Source organism: Nicotiana attenuata, unplaced genomic scaffold, assembly GCF_001879085.1.
Source record: "Nicotiana attenuata strain UT unplaced genomic scaffold, NIATTr2, whole genome shotgun sequence".
Taxonomy (NCBI): Eukaryota; Viridiplantae; Streptophyta; class Magnoliopsida; order Solanales; family Solanaceae; genus Nicotiana; species Nicotiana attenuata.
In genome coordinates, this window is record NW_017670390.1 from 448,546 (window position 1) to 468,143 (window position 19,598).

Below are 19,598 nucleotides of genomic sequence, written 5' to 3' on the forward strand. Positions count from 1 at the left end.
AATATCTTTATTCAAGCATTTTAACAAACACCTTGTGGGCATAAAGTGCGTGCTTCTATTTCAACAATGGTGGAATATGGTAGCTCTCCCAAATTTCAACGAATTAGAGGGAATTTTAGTTTACTACTCCGTATACACAATAACCACACACTTTCGACCAACGCAAGCCGCCCACCATAAAAATTTCATAAGAACTACATAGGAAAAAAAAAATGGGGATTAGGGCTCTTGGGGATGGGATATCTAACAATTCAACATACAAACAAGAAGAAGAAGAAGAAGAAAAGAAAGAAGAAACTACCTGTAGAGTGTAGAAGGAGAGCAAGAGAAAACTTTGAGAAAATTTTTGTGAGGAAGAAGAAGAAAGATCGGCAGAAGCAGCAGATTTTGTTTTGTAGCGTTCTTTTTTTTTTGTTTAGTTCGTTGTATTTGTGTTTGTTGATTTTGTTAATTTGGAGTTTGGGTGGGTTTGGGTTATGGTTAAGTTGGGTTGGGAATGGATATGGGTATTAGGATGGGTTAGAGTGTTACTGTAAATGGGTAATGGGGTTAGGTTAAATGGGTGTGGGTTAATGAATAAATAGAACAAAAACGAAAATAAAAAAATAAAAAAAAATATTTTTCTTGGACCCCCGGCCCAGCGCTCAGTGCTATGCCTGGCGCTGGGGATTTGATCATTCTGCCTTCAGCGCCCAAGGCAGCGCTGGGCGCTGGCCTGGGCGCTGTTTTCGAGATTTTTATCTTTATTTTTTTTACATTCCTATCCCCCGAGCCTTTTATATACCCAATTTACATGTCCTACACCATTCTACTTATCATTTCTACACCTAAAATATTGCTTATAGTATATTCGAGTAAGCTTCCCAGATCTAAATTTTTATGTGTTTTTGAATATCCACCATTGTTGGGCTTGAAGCTCAATTTTATTTTTGAAGATTTCTTGTTTGATTCAAAGTGGCTGCTGTTAAATATTGCTTATAGTACCTTCTGGAAGTTCATACTAAAATTTGATAGCGTTTGGAGCTGGTTTGAGGTGATTGAGATCGAAAATTTTAGTTGAAAATCGAAGAAGAACACAGCTACAATATACTGCTACGGTATACAATATGTTGTAGGAGTATATAGCTATACTACAACAATATACTATTATTTATAAAACAGTATACCGCTACAATATACTAATATACTATAGGAGTATATAGTTATATTGCAACAGTATACTATTATAGTATACAATATATTGTTATGGTATACTGTAATAATATGCAAGATACTGTAACAATATGCTGTAATAGTATACAATATACTATAATAGTATACTTATTACCCGTAAATTTACTTGTCTTTTCCCTTCTAATTTGTTCTAAGCTTTTACCCAGTGTGAGGGGCAAATAAAAAATGCAATATATATATATATATATATATATATATATATATATATATATATATATATATATATATAGTATGCTATATGATGTAACTCTTACAATTAGATCCTTTTAGAATTTTTAAATTTTTTTTTGACAACTGATATTATTTCATTTTAATAATTGAATTAAAAAAAAATTTAACTCTTTGCATATAACTGTATACCCTGTTGGTATAACTATATACTATACTGGTATCATATGTTAGTTAATATTTTTTTGGTTGTATTAACTACATTTAATTGGTACACAATTTGATTTTTTTTTAGTAATAATATAAAAAAAAGAATAATAAAAAATAATAAAAATAGTAAATGAAATTAGATTATGAAGAGAAAAAGAATATAAAAAACAGAAGTTAAATGAAATTAGAAAAGGAAAAAAGAAAAAAATAAAAAGAAAACGAGAGAAAAAAAGGAGAAAAGAAAAAAGAAAAGAAAAGAAGCATAGAAATAAAAAAGAATTGGAGAATAAAGAAAAAATTTCCCACAAAACCTACTATGGGTAGGAAATGTAATTAGTTTATGAATAGGAAAACAAATGGGTAGACAAGGATAAATAATTTTATTTTTGTGGGTAACTGTGTCAAAACCCCATTTAAAAGCCCGTGAGGCTTGGGCTGGGCCATTTTGACAGCTCTAATTACGGGAAAGAGTACTAGAATTATGCAAACAAATAAATAACATAGATAAATCAATTCACATAGCAATATCAATAAAAATAATAAGGAAATAGCATGAACTTTAGACCAATAGTTTCCGATGAAAAAATAAAGAAGTGGAGACTTGGACAAGTTTAATTTCCCCCGAAATAAGAAAATAATAATCAAAAGATTCTCTTTTTCACATCTTAAAATAAGATATTCAAATTGGCTATGAGGGTTAATCCAAGAATTATCATCCACAAATTGCTTATCAACGATCTTAAACCGTTTGATCCACTGCAAACGAGCTTGTGATCATGGTATGTGCATACTGGTCGATTCCTGTAATATGAAAATATCATAGTTACTCCAATTTGCTTTAATTTGACAAAAGGGAGAGAAAAGGAAAGGAAAATGAAGAAAAAAAGGGTATGCTTTCTCTAAAGAACAAAAAATTGCTTATATATGTTATTTTTAATTTAATGTACCAAAATAAAAAATAATGGCTTCGCTTAATGATGTTTATTTGAATCCTGCTATATAGAATAGACTTATGAATGTGGGATTTATTTGAGAGATGTAATTAGTATCTAAAACAAACTTTAGTTATTTTGCACAAAGTAGGGACACAATTTCTATTTCTTAGCTATGAAGAACTAGTCTAAGACATAAATTTGATTGAAATTTGAAAAAAAAAAAAATTAAGTTGTGTTGAAAAATAATTTTTGAAAGTATTTTGTGTTGAAACCATTAGGTGAAGCTGTGCTGGTTGAAGATAATATGTATTTTGTGAAATTAATCGAGTAGCGCTTCTAATGTATGTTGTGAAATTAATCGAGTTGCGCATAAGCTCTACGATTATAAGAAATAAAATAAAATATGAGAAATTAGTATAACTATTTTAACATACCTTGACGAGCAAAAAGCAATAACATAATCGGCCCCCAAGCATGTAAAAATGCTACTTGGATCATCATAAGCATAACTATAAGCAGTAGGACAAACTTGTTTGAATTTCTTGGAATAATACGTAGGTTGACAAGTGGTCGGATTTCCATAATTACCCCTACAACAATACTCATCCGTGTTAAATACATCACAAGCACTTCTGCAGGCAACAACTTTCCCATTGGCCTTAACTGCAAGTTCTTTGGGGCAATCCTGTCTTAAATCTCCATCACAACCAGCAATTGAGCAATTTCCTTTACCATTAATAGGAGTAACACTCATTGGCACGTTAAAGCCATCGACAAGGCTAACATCGTAAAAATCGGGAGTTGCGAGGGTAAATTCGGCAAGTGAAGCAGGGGTTTTTCCTGTGCCTGAACATTTGAGGGATGGACCGCAATCACCGGTTTGACATGAACCGTTGCCGTTTTTGTCAAAATTGCAGCCAGTTCTTCCCCAAATTCTACCTTGAAAACCAACGGGTGCAGTGAAAATAATGGATTGGCCTGATTTTAGAGTGAAGCCACCACCGTTGAAGTTGTCACCTGGGAAGACACCTGGCCAAACTGTCTCTTTGCAATGGTTTATTATGGTGAAAACTCTTGCTGACTCCGATAATTTTACACCTGTACGTACATTCATACAAATTGTTAAATATTCTCTTGGATTCATACTAATAAGAGGGTATTTGGATTTTGGCTAAATTTATAAGTTGGTTAAATTAGCCTATAAATACTTTTTGGCTTATCTACGTGTTTGGTAAACACCCAAAGTGCTTATAATTGAGGGTAGTGTCGCTGTATTCGCGCTGCTGTATTCATGGATACAACAACAAAAAACTCTAAAAATCAGGGCAGTCCAGATGTACGCGCATGTATTCGCACCATGTATTCATGAATAGAGCAGCAAAAAGCGCCTAAAATCAGAACAGTCCAGATGTACGCATATATATTCACATGTATTCGCGCTACTATATTCATGAATACAACGGTAAAAAGCCAATCACCTTAAAAATAGGTATGTCCGGCTGTCTAAGAGAAAGGAAAAACATAAATAGCTTATTTCATGCATCAATGATAGTATATACCATAAATACTTATTTTACTATAAAATATAAAAGGTAGCTATAGAAAATAATATTGGTTAATAAATAAGGTGTATACCTTTGTTATAGGAGGTAAAATTTTCTTAAATATTCTCTTGGATTCGTACTAATTAATAAGACTGACACGTACTCCCTTCAATTTTTGTGAAGACACCTACTCCCTCCAATTTTTGTGACATAATCAGAGTTTAATAAACAAATAAACACTTATAAAAATTTTGTAATCAAAACAGATTATAAATATATAGAGTATGTAATTATAAAAGAAATATTTAATTTGTAGTTCTTGAATTTACCATAATATTTATGTGTTTATACAAATTTATTATTAAAGATAAATGAAAAATACAAAGTTAATAATTTTTAATTTAAAGTCGCATTTCATTTGCGCATTTTTACATTTTTAATTTGCTATAAAATAATGCACAAATTTGGCTGACGTAAACTACATAGTGGATTTTGTTCTATGTCTAAATATCAATTTGAAGTGAGTTATCAACTATTTCATTCCTTTATAAAAGAAAGGTGCAAATTTCTTTAATGGCGTGTAACTAGGTTACTTATAAAATATTTTCACGTTCACATTTGGATTTTGCAGAAGTCACTAGCCATAAAATGATGAAACTAATTATTCCTAAACGGATATCCACATTCTACTATCTGATGAAAGTAGTCAAGGGTAATTCTGGATGATTATTTAAAAGTATATCATAATTATTACATCTTTTAATTTTTTATTCAACAACTTTGTCAGTTACTTGGAAAAAAAAAATTGAAGAAGACCAAACAAAATAGAAACATGGAAATAGTACCTGATAAAACAAATAAAATGAGCAAAACTCTTTGAACAAGAATATGATCTGCAGCCATTGTATTTTTCCCTTTCTGTAAAATTAGTTTTGTGAGTTAATTTGCAGTAGGTGAATGAATATATAAGGTACGTAGAAGGAATGTGTATGAAAAGAGGCAAACTGCTGAAGTAAAATAAAAAAATAAAATTCCTTTTCCATGTCTATTGCTGGAAGATTAATGAGATTCCATTCCATTCTTCAACATATGGGAAATACTCACTACTCATAAGTGCTAACTTTTGCATCAAGTTAATGGACCATAATGTAATTACTTACTTCCATAGGGCCTAATTCTCATTTAGTTTAACCTGATGCAATAATGCAAAGATAAATTTCAAGAGTTGTACAATACAAACATCGATATATATTGATGTAACATTACAGTTAGCTCTCAAGTAATGAGCATGTTAGAACTATTTAACAATCTCTAATAATTTATGAAATCTTTTGAATCAGTTTTACTCTAGCTACTAAAAGTACTACATGTAATATTTAATAATTAGCAATTATTTATGAAAATTCTGCAAGGTTTATGCCTTTTTTAACCAAACATAGTAGGCAGTAGGGTGAAAACTAATGGGCACCGACCTTTTTTTTTTTTTTTGGTTTTGCTACCAAGTATTTGCTACCCGTATTGGGGTCCGATTTATTTGGATTCGCGTCATTTAAGGCTCATTTACGGGTGAAGCGCTTCCTAACAGGATTTTTTTCCATATCCATGGCTCGAAACCGAGCCTCTGATTAAGGACGGAGGAATCCTATCCATCCCACTACAATTCATATTGATTTGGGGTACGTAACTACTTTAGTAGAACAACACTTAAAAGTATAAATTCTTTAGTAATTAGAAATGTAATCAAGCATATATGAAATTTGGACACAAAATATCAACTTTTTCTTCATATGAGTTTAATGGGATCTTTATACAAATCGTCGTTCGTATTCATTATTGACGTTTCCCGGTCGTTATATATAGATTAAACACTGATTATACACAATGATATAATATTATAGATTCACAGGCTATTTTTATTTTAAACAATTGGGTGAGCTATTTAGGAACATTTACATATCTATGCTACATTAAAAACTTATTTACCTTCTTAGAGATGTTATCACTTAATTACATTTTCATATACATATTTACATGGAAAGTAATGTATTAGACTTCAAAAAAAGGGCAGCCCGGTACACTAAGCTCCCGCTATGCGCGGAGTTCCGGGAAGGGCCGGACCACAAGGGTCTATTGTACGCAGCCTTACCCTAAATAATCAAATTCGCAATTGTATTTAGGCAAAATTCACAGCAAAAGCTTCATCATCTTCAACCCCTAATATTTTTCTGTTGAGAATTGAGTTTTTCTGATTAACAATTGTGTCCAATGAACGTGTGCTAAGAACCAGGTCCTCAAAGTAGCTGCTGAAGATTCTTAGAAGGCAGTAATTTTTACACAAAGTTACTGCAGTCCGATATTGCTGGAAAGGACTCTTGATGCGATAAAAACTGTTGCCCAAGAATATTTGCCTGCATATATGATAGACACGAGTCACAAGATTCGTGGAATCCTTAGAACATCAGGATTGCAAGAAAATGAGAGTTTGACTGCGTGTAGGACTCCCAAATATCGCGGAGTACTGGAAAGTTAAATACTTTACCTATGGACTGTGAAGCCGTCCTTTTGCACATTGACCGAGGAACGTAATATAGCATTTTCAGTTCACCACTCAAGTTGATCATCAGTGTGTTTGAAAGTAAATTTTTGAGTCAGTTTAGTTCATGTGTATTAGAAGATTGAGTTGTAAACAAGATGTTATTCAAAACATGTTAGTTGGAGCATCGTGTGAGTATGCGAGTTAGAGTAACTTGTAATTCATACAAGAAGTAAAAGTAGGAGAAGTGTGTGGGTATTGGTTTACAAGTCTTGTAATCAGTATATTTGGCTCATTTGTTCTAGTGAAGTTGAAGTTAAAATCATATATGGTAGGTCGTGGTTATTGCATCTTTGAACCGGCTGATTTTCCACATAAAAATTGTTGTCCTTACTTTACTGTTTATTTCATTTACATGTAAGGAATAAGACAAAGAATCAAGTTCTTTAGTAATTTAGGAAGTGACTCATATTAACAATTGGTATCAGAGCAGGTTCTCCCAAACGTGGTTAACACCTAGAGAGATGGTGAAAGAAAATGAGTGCTCCACCTGGAATCAACGAAGGACAGTCAACTAGCAGACCACCTCTGTGTAATGGAAAATACTATAGTTGGTGGAAGGCAAGACTGGAGCATTTCCTAACGGCTGGGGACTGTGAACTATGGACAATAGTGAATCGAGGACCACTAACTCCCACTAAACAAAATGGGAAAAATGAAACTGTTCCCAAAGACCCTTATGAGTTTGTGGCAGCAGACTTCAGGATGATAGAAAAGAATGCAAAGGCCAAAAAGATTCTCATCTGTGGACTTGGTCCTGATGAGTATAACAGGATATCTGCGTGCTCCAATGCAAAAGAGATCTAGGATGCACTTCAAACTGCTCATGAAGGAACAAATCAAGTGAAGACATCAAGAATTGATTTAATCATGAGAAATTATGAGCTATTTACTATGAGGAAGTCAGAACCTATTCAGGAGATGATGACCAGGTTAACTATAATAACAAATGAACTAAATTCATTGGGAAAAGTATTTACCTCTGAGGAACTGGTCAACAAGGTTCTAACGATTCTCCCTGCATCATGGGACCATTCAGGAAGCAAAGGAGCTGGACAAGATTTCACTGGACAAGTTGATTGTAAACTTAAAGACTCATGAGATGAGAAAGCTGAAACTGCGGAAGGAAGAACCAAAGATAGATAAGGCACTAGTTCTTAAGGCGTCTGAAGAAAATGAGTCTGAAAATGATGAATTAGACCTAGCAATATTTTTCAAGTTCAAAAGGTTCATGAAGAACTCCAAGAATGCACCTAAAAGAGAAAGCAATGGCAAACGTAAGCAGATTGACATGCTTTCTTATGATGGGTGTTACAAGTATAACAAACTGGACCACATGGTCAAAGATTGTCCAATGTGGAAAATTGAATGGAAAAAAGAAAGAGCTAAAAAAGAGAAAAGGGATAAGATGAAAGAGTGAGGTCTAAACAAAGGCAACATTCTAGGCAAGGGAGTAACCGGGGCCATGAAACAAGCCTTTCTAGAAGCATATGAAGACAGTGGAAGTGACAAAAATGAGGAGAAGAAAGACGAGGTTGTTAGTCTTTATGCTGTGATTGATTCGCACGAGGCTGTTGAAGCTGAACCCCCTGTACAACTAGGAATACACATTGGAAGACCCTCTCTTTTTGATGGATACCACTACAATGAATGGAAGATGCGTATGGAAGTATTCCTTTAGGCTACTGATTTTGTCTTATGGATAATTGTCAATCATGGGCCAATTATACCCATTAAAGTGGATAGTGATGGAAACAAGAGTATCAAAAGAGAGGAGGAATATGATACCGAGGATCGTCAAATAATCCAGAAAATGCTAAAGCAAAGGATCTGCTCTATAAGAGTCTACCAAGGAATGTTCTCTAAAAGGTGTCCTCCTGCATCTCTACTCATGATATATGGAAGACTCTGGAGGCTGATTATGGAAATGAAAACATTGAGGTTCTCTAATGGTAATTGAAGAAAACAAGACCGAAGAGGAAGTGATAGGAATGAAGGCCATGAGTGACTCAAAGGTTGACGATGAAGCAAATCAGGTAAGTATCTCTAATCTGAAAGAAACCACCCATGCAATGTCTAAAAGACAACTAATGGCCATAATAGTGACCATGATAAGTGAGATGGATAGGTTAAGTGTTGGGAATGATCACTTAGTAAGCAATCTTTCATGTGTTAAGCTTGATTTTAAAAATCTTGAATCTAACAAAGCATATCTTGAAGGACAGGTCAAGAATCTTAAGAACCAAATCCTTGAACTCACTTTCATAATGAGCAACAAGCTTCTGCTAATGGAAAGGGAATAATGAGGGATCTGCAAAACAATCTTGAAAAGGAACTGAAAGAGCTCAAAGATAATATGTGTGATGCTAACTGTACGAATAAAGTATTACAAGAAAACCTTGAAAAGGCAAAGTATGAACTATGGACTGTGAAGGTTGTCCTTTTGCACATGGACTGAGGAACGTAATATAGCATTTTCAGTTCAACACTCAAGTTGATCATCAGTATGTTGTGAAAGTAAATTTTTGAGTCGGTTTAGTTCATGTGTATTAAGAGATTGAGTTGTAATCAAGATGTTATTCAAAACATGTTAGTTGGAGTAGTGTGTGCATGTGAAAGTTAGAGTAACTTGTAATTCATACAAGAAGTAGAAGTAGGAGAAATGTGTGGGTATTGGTTTACAAGTCTTGTAATCAATACATTTGACTCATTTGTTCTAGTGAATTGAAGTTAAAATCCTACGTGGTAGGTCGTGATTTTTGCACCTTTGACCTGAGTGATTTTTCATGTAAAAATTGTTGTCCTTACTTTACTGTTATATTTCATTTACGCGTAAGGATTAAGATAAAGAACCAATTTCTTTAGTAATTTGGGAAGGCAACTCATATTAGCATTTCTTAGTCAAATTAATAATTTATTTAAAATTACGTTAACACTCAAGCAAATACCCACTTTGTTTTCTAGGGCAAGCACCATTGTTCGACACCACCCGAGAAGCAAAAGATTCGTCAGTCCAGGCTGAAAATACATGCATAGATAGTGATTTAATGCCAAGGCCGATGACAGAAGCTCGGGACGGAGCCGTATGAGGCGGAAGTCGAGAAATTGAACAAAAGGCTGCTGAATTATCCTATTTCTTGCGTGTACCAATTATTTAGATCTTCTCCAATGACTTTAGCTCGATCTTCTACTATGCCCTATTGTTGTGATTTTTAAGATGATAGACTTATTATCCTTTCTAAATAAATAACAATTTCGCCATTGACTGGCATTAAAATTTTGAAGCTTTGAATTCAAAAATCGAGTTTGATGAATATTATTTGTTTGGATTGGGCATTTGATGGGTTTACAGTACCTTAGCTTTATGTTTTGATAATCTAACAAACTTACTGTCAAAGAACCAGATAGGGACCTGACACACTTGGTACACAACTCAATCAACGGACTTGAGCTAATGTGAGTTTCTATGACTTCAGAAGATAAAGAATCAATACAGGGACCTGATCCCCTTGTGTTTCCCTGACAGCAGTACGAAGTCAACTGTCTACAGTTGGAAAGTGACTGCCTACACTGTACACGCAAATAGTGCAGTACAGTACTGCAGTCACTCCCCTTTGACCAACCAAGTGATTACATTATTCAAGTGATGTCATCTAAGTTGTATTAACAAAGAGTATTACAACAAAGTGAATACTTGAGAATTTATTCAAGCACTTCAACCGTTCATCTGTCAAGCATTCAATTCTCAAGTGCATCAAGAACAAAGTACAACACTACTACGGACCAGTTCCAACATCAAGTATCATGTATGTCCTTAGTTGAGTTGTAACTTTGTAATTGTTCTTCATTGTAATTCCTACTTTACTTATCTAGAAGCTTTAATTGGGAACCCCTTGTAAACCATAAACTTTCAGTGTTTGTGTCGTGACTAGAGTTAGTCATGAGTTGAAGTCTTTGTAATAGGTGTATTGCAAAGTGGCTTGTAATAGGTGTATTACAAGTTAGTGAGGGATTAAGAGTTTAATTCTTAGATTGCATAGGTTGTAATCTAAAGTTGCTCGTATCCTACCAGTGTAGGTCGTGGTTTTTTATCCCCTTGAGCAGGGATTTTCCCACATAAAAGTTCCCAGTTCCATTTACTTACTGTTTCATTAGCACTACCAGTGGAAGCCTATAGAGGACCTGGTCTCTATATAGTTTGGTGGACTCATATATTCTATCAATTGGTATCAGAGCAGGTTCTTCTATCAGGTTAACACCTAGAAGGCATCCTCATGGCTGCTCCACCAAATTTCGAAGAGGGTCAGTCTACATACAGACCACCCAGGTTCAATGGGCAATACTATGGGTGGTGGAAGACAAGAATGCATGACTTTATCATGGTAGAAGATTCTGTATTGTGGGATGTTATTTGTGATGATCCTTATGTCCCAACGAAGAAGGTTAGAGACCCTCCAGTGACGATGGCAAAAACCAGGAAACGGAGAAAAACTTTCGTGCCAAGAAAATTTTGGTGTGTGGCATAGGACCTGATGAATACAACAGGATCTCAGCCTGTCAATATGCCAAGGAAATATGGGAAGCTTTGGGAACAACACACGAGGGAACCACTCAAGTAAAACAATCTAAGATTGACATGCTCACCATTGATTATGAGCTCTTCAGAATGAAGGACGATGAATCCATTCAAGACATGCACACAAGATTCACTTCCATCATAAATGAGCTACACTCGCTTGGTGAAATCATTCCTAGGGACATGCTTGTGAGAAAAATTCTCAGTGTCTTGCCCATTTCATAGGAGAGTAAAGTGAATGCCATTACTAAAGCAAAGGATTTGCAGGAGTTGACCATAGATGAGCTAGTTGGAAATCTGAAAACCTACGAAATGAAGAAGAAGAAGGACAGTAACAGAAGAGAACCAAAGAAGGAAAAGAACCTGGTACTCAAAGCTGAAAGCAATGACTCAAGTGAGGAGGACAGTGACATGGCTTACTTAACCAGAAGGTTTCAAGAAATGGTCAGAAGAAATGGAGGGATACCAAAGAGAGGCAGTTCCAGCAAACCAAAGAATTATGACCTTTGTCATAAATGTGGAAAGACAGGGCATTTTATCAAGGATTACCCTCTCCTAAAGCAAGAACACTTCAAGTACAACTCTGATAAAGCAGCCAAAAGGAACCCGGTTCCCGACAAACACTTCAAAAGAAAGAATACCGCTGACAATGTTGTGAAGCAGCTCTTGCAGCATGGGGAGATTCCTCTAGTGAGTCGGAAGAAGAAACTGATGCAGGTAATAGTTCTTTGATGGCATTTGAGAGTGAAGCAAATAAATATGATTCAATATTTTCTTTGATGGCTCAATCAGACAATGATGAAGATGATGACAATGATGAGGTAAATTTCAGGGATGTTCAGAGAAATCTTAAATCTTACTCTCCTAAGAAACTCATGTCATTAGCAAATGTGTTAATTGATGCCTATCATAGTCTCGTTGATGATAAGGATGCCTTAACCATAGAGTTAGGAGATGCTGAACAAACTAGAGATGACCTGGTAGTTTGTGTGGTTGATCTGAAGGAAACCATAAGTAATCTGGAAAATAAAAAGGTGGTCCTAACTAAAAAAATTACTAGTGTAGAACATGAAAAAGACTATTTGATGGTAGTAGTTGTTGACCTAAAAGAAACCATTGAAAATTTCAGTAAAGAAAAGAATGACTTAGTGGAGAAAATTGATGCCTTAGAGCAAGAAAGAGATGACCTCTTAGTTGTGATTATATACTTGAAGGAAACAATAGAGGAACTCAAAGCAGAATGTGGGTTTGGAAAGTCTAATAAAGGAAAATGAGTTGCCGGTGAAGCACATATCAGGCTAGAAAACGAATTAAATGCTGTAAAAACCAGTTTATGTGTTGAACTTGAGAAAACTAAACAACTTCAAGCAGATTTGGAAAGAGTAAAAAATTATCTTGAGAAGTCTCTTAAGTGGACTTGGTCCTCGGATGCTATTACTGCCATGTACGTTAACAATGGTGGAAACAGGCAGGGAATAGGGTTTCAAAGGGAGAGAACTCCTTACAACCCTCATAGCAAGTATGTTGTACCCGATAATTGGCTGTGTACCCACTGTGGGAACAATGGGCATTTCAAAGAAAATTGCCAAGCCAGGGTTCAGTCTCTTCAGAAAAACAAAGTTTTTGCTGAATGAGTAATTGCTGAAAAGGGACCAGCTGCCACTCATAAAAAATGCATGTTACCTGCATGGACTAAAAGAGCACTTATTCATCCTCTTTCTTATTACAAGGGACCCAAACTTGCTTGGGTTCCTAAATCTAATCCTTGATTTCCTTGTGCACGGAACAGTGAAAGGAAGCAGTCAACGTTGGTTCATGGAGAGTGGATGCTCAAAGCACATGACTGGGAACACCATGGACTTTCTTTCACTAAAAGCCTTGCAAGGAGGGAGTGTATCCTTTGGCAATGGGAAAAGGGGGTACATTCTTGGAGTTGGAAAGATTGGGAAATCACTCACCTACTATATTGACAATGTGTACTATGTCAATGGCCTCAAGTACAGTCTCTTGAGTGTTTCTCAAATATGTGATAAAGGAAACAAGATAGAGTTCTTGTCAAAGATATGCACAGTTACTAATCTAGTAACTGGTAAGGTGGTACTTGTGGCCAAAAGATACAAGAATATCTATGTTGCTGATTTTGAGTCCCTACAAAGTGGTAATCTAAGATGCTTGAAAGCAGTTGATGATGATGCTGAACTGTGGCATAGGAGACTGGGATATGCAAGCTTCTCTCTACTGAATAAACTGGTTCAGAAGGACCTGATTCGTCGTCTACCCAAGTCAAAGTTCATGGAGCACAAAGTTTGTGATGCTTGCGCCAGAGGGAAGCACGTGAAATCCTCATTTAAGCCTAAGAAGTATATCAGCACCTCAAAACCACTTGATCTCCTTCATATGGATCTATATGGTCCTATGAGAGTGCAAAGAAGGGGAGGAAAAGGATACATTTTTGTGATAGTGGATGACTACTCCAGATTCACTTAGACTCTGTTCCTTAGAACAAAAGATAAGACTTTTGAAGTTTTTGTAGCATTTGTGAAGAAAATTCAAGTGAAAATGGAATCAAAAGTAGCATGCATTAGATCAGATCATGGAACAAAATTTGACAATGCTAAGTTTGATGATTTCTGTAACAAGAATGGCATTACCCATAACTTCTCAGCCCCTAGAACTCCACAGCAAAATATAGTTGTGGAATGGAAGAACAGAACCCTTGAAGAAATGGCAAGAACAATGCTGATCGATAGTGGGATTGCTAAGAACTTCTGGGCTGAAGCTGTCAACACTGCTTGCTACTTGGTGAACAGGTGCATGATCAGGTCTCTCGTGAACAAAACTCCTTGTGAGTTGCTGAATTGAAGGAAGACCAATTTGACTCAGTTAAGAACATTTGGGTGCAAATGTTATGTTCTCAACAATGGAAAGGATCAGCTTGGAAAATTTGATGCAATGAGTGATGAAGGGATCTTTCTGGGCTATTCTTCTCAAAGTAAAGCTTACAAGGTTTACAACAAGCGGACTCAGTTTGTTGAGGAAAGTATACACGTAATCTTTGATGAGTCCTATCTCTCCTGTGAGAAAAGCAACATGGATGATCCATATGGAGTGCCCATGCTGGTTCTAGGTGAAGTCATTGATATGGCAAATGGAAAGGCAGACATGATGAGTCAAGTGAAGGAGCCAAGTGAAGAAAATGCAGTTTCTTCCTCATCAGCCGGAGAGGAACCAGGTACCACAATTACATCCACTAAAGCTGAAGAAAAAGTGGTTGATGCAATTCAAAGTACTCCACAAGTAGCTGAAAGAAGAATGCAAGGGAACCAGTCAGGGTTACCCAGCTCCTCTACAAATGAAGCCCAAGTGCCCAACTGGAAACAAAAAAGCTCCCATCCTCTTGACAACATAATTACTCCTCTGGATTCAGGAGTCCAAACCAGATTAAAAGCCAGAAATTCACTTGCCTTCTCAGCATTCCTCTCCCAAATAGAACCCAAAAACATTAAGGAAGCCTTAAAAGATGCAGACTGGATCACAGCCATGCAAGATGAGTTGCATCAGTTTGAAAGGAACAACGTATGGCACCTGGTACCTAGACCCTTAGATCGGAACATCATTGTAACCAGGTAGGTATTCAGGAATAAGCTTGATGAACATGGAAACACTACAAGGAACAAGGCAAGGCTAGTGGTCCAAGGCTACAATTAGGAGGAAGGAATTGATTATGATGAGACTTTTGCTTCGGTTGTTCACATGGAAGCTATCAAAATTCTCATTGCCTTTGCATCACATATGGAATTCACTCTATTTCAAATGGATGTCAAAAGCGCATTTCTGAATGGCTTCCTCAAGGAAGAAGTGTATGTAAAGCAACCTCCAGGTTTTGAATGTCAAGAACACCCTGAATATGTATTCAAATTGGACAAGGCACTGTATGGGTTGAAGAAGGCTCGTCGAGCTTGGTATGAAAGATTGTCAAAGTTTCTCTTAGAAATGTCTTTATAAGAGGAAAAATTGACAACACTTTGTTCTTGAAGAAACGGGGGAGGAACCTGCTCATCGTTCAGGTATATGTTGATAATATCATTTTTGGGGCAACAGTTGATTCACTGTGTGAAGAATATGCAAAACTCATGGGAAGTGAGTTTAAGATGAGCATGATGGGTAAGTTGAATTTCTTCTTGAGTCTTCATGTGAAGAAGTCAATAAAGGGTACATTCATCAGTTAGCAGAAATATATCAAAGAGCTTTTGAAGAGGTTTGATATGGAAGCATCAAAAGTGATTGACACTCCCATTGCCACGCTACTCGACTGGACATGGATGAATCTGGCTCTCCTGTAAATCAAACCATGTATAGAGGCATTATTTGGTCTCTTCTCTATCTCACTGCCAGCAGACCAGATATTGTCTTTAGCGTGGGGCTATGTGCAAGGTTTTAGTCAAATCCCAAGGAATCTCATCTGAAGGCTGCCAAGAGAATTTTGAGATATCTTAAGGGAACATAGACCTGGTCCTGTACTACCCTTCAGGTGACAATTTTAATCTTATTGGATATGTTGATGCTGACTATGCAGGTTATCTTGTGGACAGGAAAAGCACATCTGGAATGGCTCACTTTCTAGGATCATGCCTCATCTCATGGGGCATAAGGAAGCAGAATTCAGTTGCTCTTTCAACAGCTGAAGCAGAATATGTTGTTGCAGCTTCCTGCTGTGCTCAGCTCCTATAGATCAAATAGCAATTGGAAGATTTTTGTGTGTACACTGACAATTGGAAGCTCCTATGCCTCATCTCACGCATGTATTCGAGTTCTTTGATGTGCCTTTGGGACAGCCCAAGATGGGGACCAAGAAGCATACCTTCTCTCAAACTACTTTGGAGGAATGTGAATGTGTTAAAAAGGTGGAGGGGTAGGAAGCACTTCGACGATATCACAGCTTATCAATGCCTAGAATAGTGCTACTGAGGAGATCAGGAAGTTGAAGGCAAGGAATGCCATTTTGGAGAATCAGCTGGCTCAAGGGGCACCAGGGTCAAATGGAGGATGCTCGTCTGACCAAAGAAAATGCTGATCTCAGGCAACAGGTTAATAACCTGAAGGAGAAACTGCTCGCAGAGCAAATGTCGGCCAATTCTCGAATTGATCTCGTTCTCAACACTCTTGTTGCAGCTTCTAAGCCCTCTCCCTCCTGTGTCCCCTAGGCTAATCCTTCAGTGACTAGTTTCCAGTTTATCTCTTTTGTTTTTCATGACTCTATGGTAGTTGTTTTTGTGTTTCTTTTGTGGTGTGGATGGAATTCACTTGTACTGCTCTTGTTGATAACAGTCCAAATCTACCTTTACTGTAATGGCAAAGGCTTATGTTTCATAAAAAAAGTAATGAAAACTCTCCTCTTTTGCTATGAAATCTTATGTTCCTCTGCTTCTCTTTTCTATCATGTGGTGTGCACATATGTGGCATGAGTTAGCTAGGCTAGACTTTTTTACGCTGATTGCTTGCTTGTGTATTTTTAATGATGCCAAAAGGGAGAATCTAATTGAAACAAGGATCTGATTAAGGGGGAAGCATAAAGTCAGGGGAAACTTGTGAAGTTCCTGTTACTTCATCTGGTTTATTTTTGCTCTGAATATGGGTTATCAATTTCTAAGTTTGTCATCATCAAAAAGGGGAAAATTGATGGGTTTACACTACCTTAGCTTTATTTTTTGATGATCTAACGAACTTACTATCAAAGAACCAGATAAGGGACCTGACACACTTGGTACACAACTCAATCAACGGACTTGAGCTAATGTGAGTTGCTATGACTTCAGAAGATAAAGAATCAACACAGGGACTTGATCCCCTTGTGTTTCCCTAATAGCAGTACGAAGTCAACTGTCTACAGTTGGAAAGTGACCGCCTGCATTGTATACGCAAACAGTGAAGTAAATACTGTAGTCACTCCCTTTGACCAACCAAGTGATTACATCATTCAAGTGATGTCATCCAAATTGTATTAACAAAGAGTATTACAACAAAGTGAATACTTGAAAATTTATTCAAGCACTTCAACCGTTCATCTGTCAAGCATTCAATTCTCAAGTGCATCAAGAACAAAGTACAACACTACTACGTACCAGTTCCTACAGCAAGTATCTTATATGTCCTTAGTTGAGTTGTAACTTTGTAATTGTTCTTCATTGTAATTCCTACTTTGCTTATCTAGAAGCTTTAATTAGGAACCCTTTGTAAACCATAAACTTTCAGTGTTTGTGTCGTGACTAGAGTTAGTCATGAGTTTAAGTCTTCGTAATAGGTGTATTGCAAAGTGGCTTGTAATAGGTGTATTACTAGTTTGTGAGGGATTAAGAGTAATTCCTAGATTGCATAGGTTGTAATCTAAAGTTGCTCATAGTGAAGTTGAAATCCTACCAGTGTAGGTCGTGATTTTTTTATCCCCTTGAGCAGGAATTTTTCCACGTAGAGTTCTCTGTTCCATTTACTTACTGTTTCATTAGCACTACCAGTGGAAACCTATAGAGGACCCGGTCTCTATATAGTTTGGTGGACTCATATATTTTATCAGTATTATTATAAATAATTAGAAATATACTTTGTAGTTATATCTCACTATCGAGGAAAGTTAATGAAAATTCAAGTTGGTTTCGATTGAAATTTAAATTAAAACTCAAGAAAAAAAGATATAAATAAATTTATATATATTTTATATGTCCAGTGTACATATAACATACACAATATATACAACTAATATGATTATATACAAGTTGTATATAAGTTGTATGTAAATTATAACTTTTTGATCAAATTAAAAAAAATTATATACAAGTTGTATATATTGTAGCTTTTAACCGGATTCTGTGCAACAAAAAATTAATACTCAAGGTGTAAATAAATTGGATTTTGATGGATTTGTATATATTTTATAAAATACTTCAGTTACTTTTTACAAATAGAAAAACCCAGTTAAACCGGGTAAATATTATTCTAATTTTTTATATACACAAAAAATCAGGGCATCCACTTTTGAGGATTGAAGTTATATCTGCATTGCATAAAAATTTATAGAATTTATCCACTGGGATCTGAAGTTCTTCTATCTCTTCAATGCAACTTCTAAAATAGATCTGAACTTATTCTACCTTTCCAATGCAACTTTAAAAAACAGATCTTAATTAGTTCTATCTCTTTAACGCTACTTTAGAATCGGTTAGAAGTTTTTCTATCTTTCCAATGGAACTTCAGAAGAATCGAATTTTAAGTAGTTCTATCTCTTCAATGCAACTTCAAAATTCGAATATTAAATTCTTCTATCTTTCCAATGCAACTTCTGAATTTCGGATCTTAAGTAGTTCTATCTCTTCAATGCATTTTCAGAAATCGAATCTTAAGATCTGAAATACAAACTTGCCCGTCGAATTTCAACAGTCCAACACATGATTCAAAATCCAAATCTACTCCAATTAGCTCAAGTTTGAGACATAACTTTCAAATATCATAAAGAACAAACCCCCGAATCATCAAATTGTCAAAACAACAACAAATCTTATAAACCTACTTTGCAACTAAAAGAAACCCTAAGCACAACCTACAACAATGTCTCGCATCTAGGAAGAATAAGAAGAAGAAACCAAAAGCCTCCTAGATATATAGGACATGAGAGAAGAAGAAGGCATTAGTGAAGCTCCTGGATACGTGAATGAATACAAAGAAGAAGAAAGTAACAGTGAAAAAGAAGAGAAAAACGTATCTGAAGTTACCCAACAATTGGGTATCGGTTAATTTTTTTTTAAAAGTTGGTATAGGTTAAATGGGGTTGACCAAATAGGACGCCCTGTAAAATTTTTACAAAAAAATCCCTTATGACTATATCCAACTATTAATGGACCATGTCTTGACCCAAACTAGGCCAGGCCATAGGGAGAAACTAAAAAATAGTCAGATTTACGAGTGGTCATTTGAAAATAGCCACAATTTCAAAAGTAATCAAAATTTAGCCACTTTTCAAGTAAAGATAAATCTGAACGAAAACACTGTTCAAAATCCGGAAAATACTCCAGCATAATATATTGGAATTCCACTATAATATACTGGAACTCCAACATATTATACTGGAGTTTCAGTATAATATACTGGACATCCAGCATATTATACTGGAGTTCCAGTATAATATACCGATCCAACATAATATGCTGGAAGTTCATACACAGGTGCACCGATCTCTAGTAAATTATGCTGGAACTTTCCGTGTTGCAGCAAAATAATGGCTATTTTTCAATGACTTTACAAACGCTGGCTATTTTTGAATGACCAGTCTGAAAACTGGCTAGCCCGTG

General features: G+C 35.8%; 1 protein-coding gene across 1 annotated transcript; it reads right to left on the reverse strand.

Annotated features, from left to right (window-relative positions):
- Positions 1-2,103: 2,103 nt before the first annotated feature.
- LOC109238740 (pathogenesis-related protein 5) lies at positions 2,104-5,020 on the reverse strand. The gene is made up of 3 exons (XM_019405213.1): positions 4,936-5,020; positions 2,981-3,644; positions 2,104-2,412 (listed from the first exon to the last, which is right to left on the reverse strand). Exons 1-3 carry the CDS (start codon positions 4,991-4,993, stop codon positions 2,277-2,279), a joined length of 858 nt encoding a protein of 285 aa, XP_019260758.1. The 5' UTR covers positions 4,994-5,020; the 3' UTR covers positions 2,104-2,276.
- Positions 5,021-19,598: the final 14,578 nt, after the last annotated feature.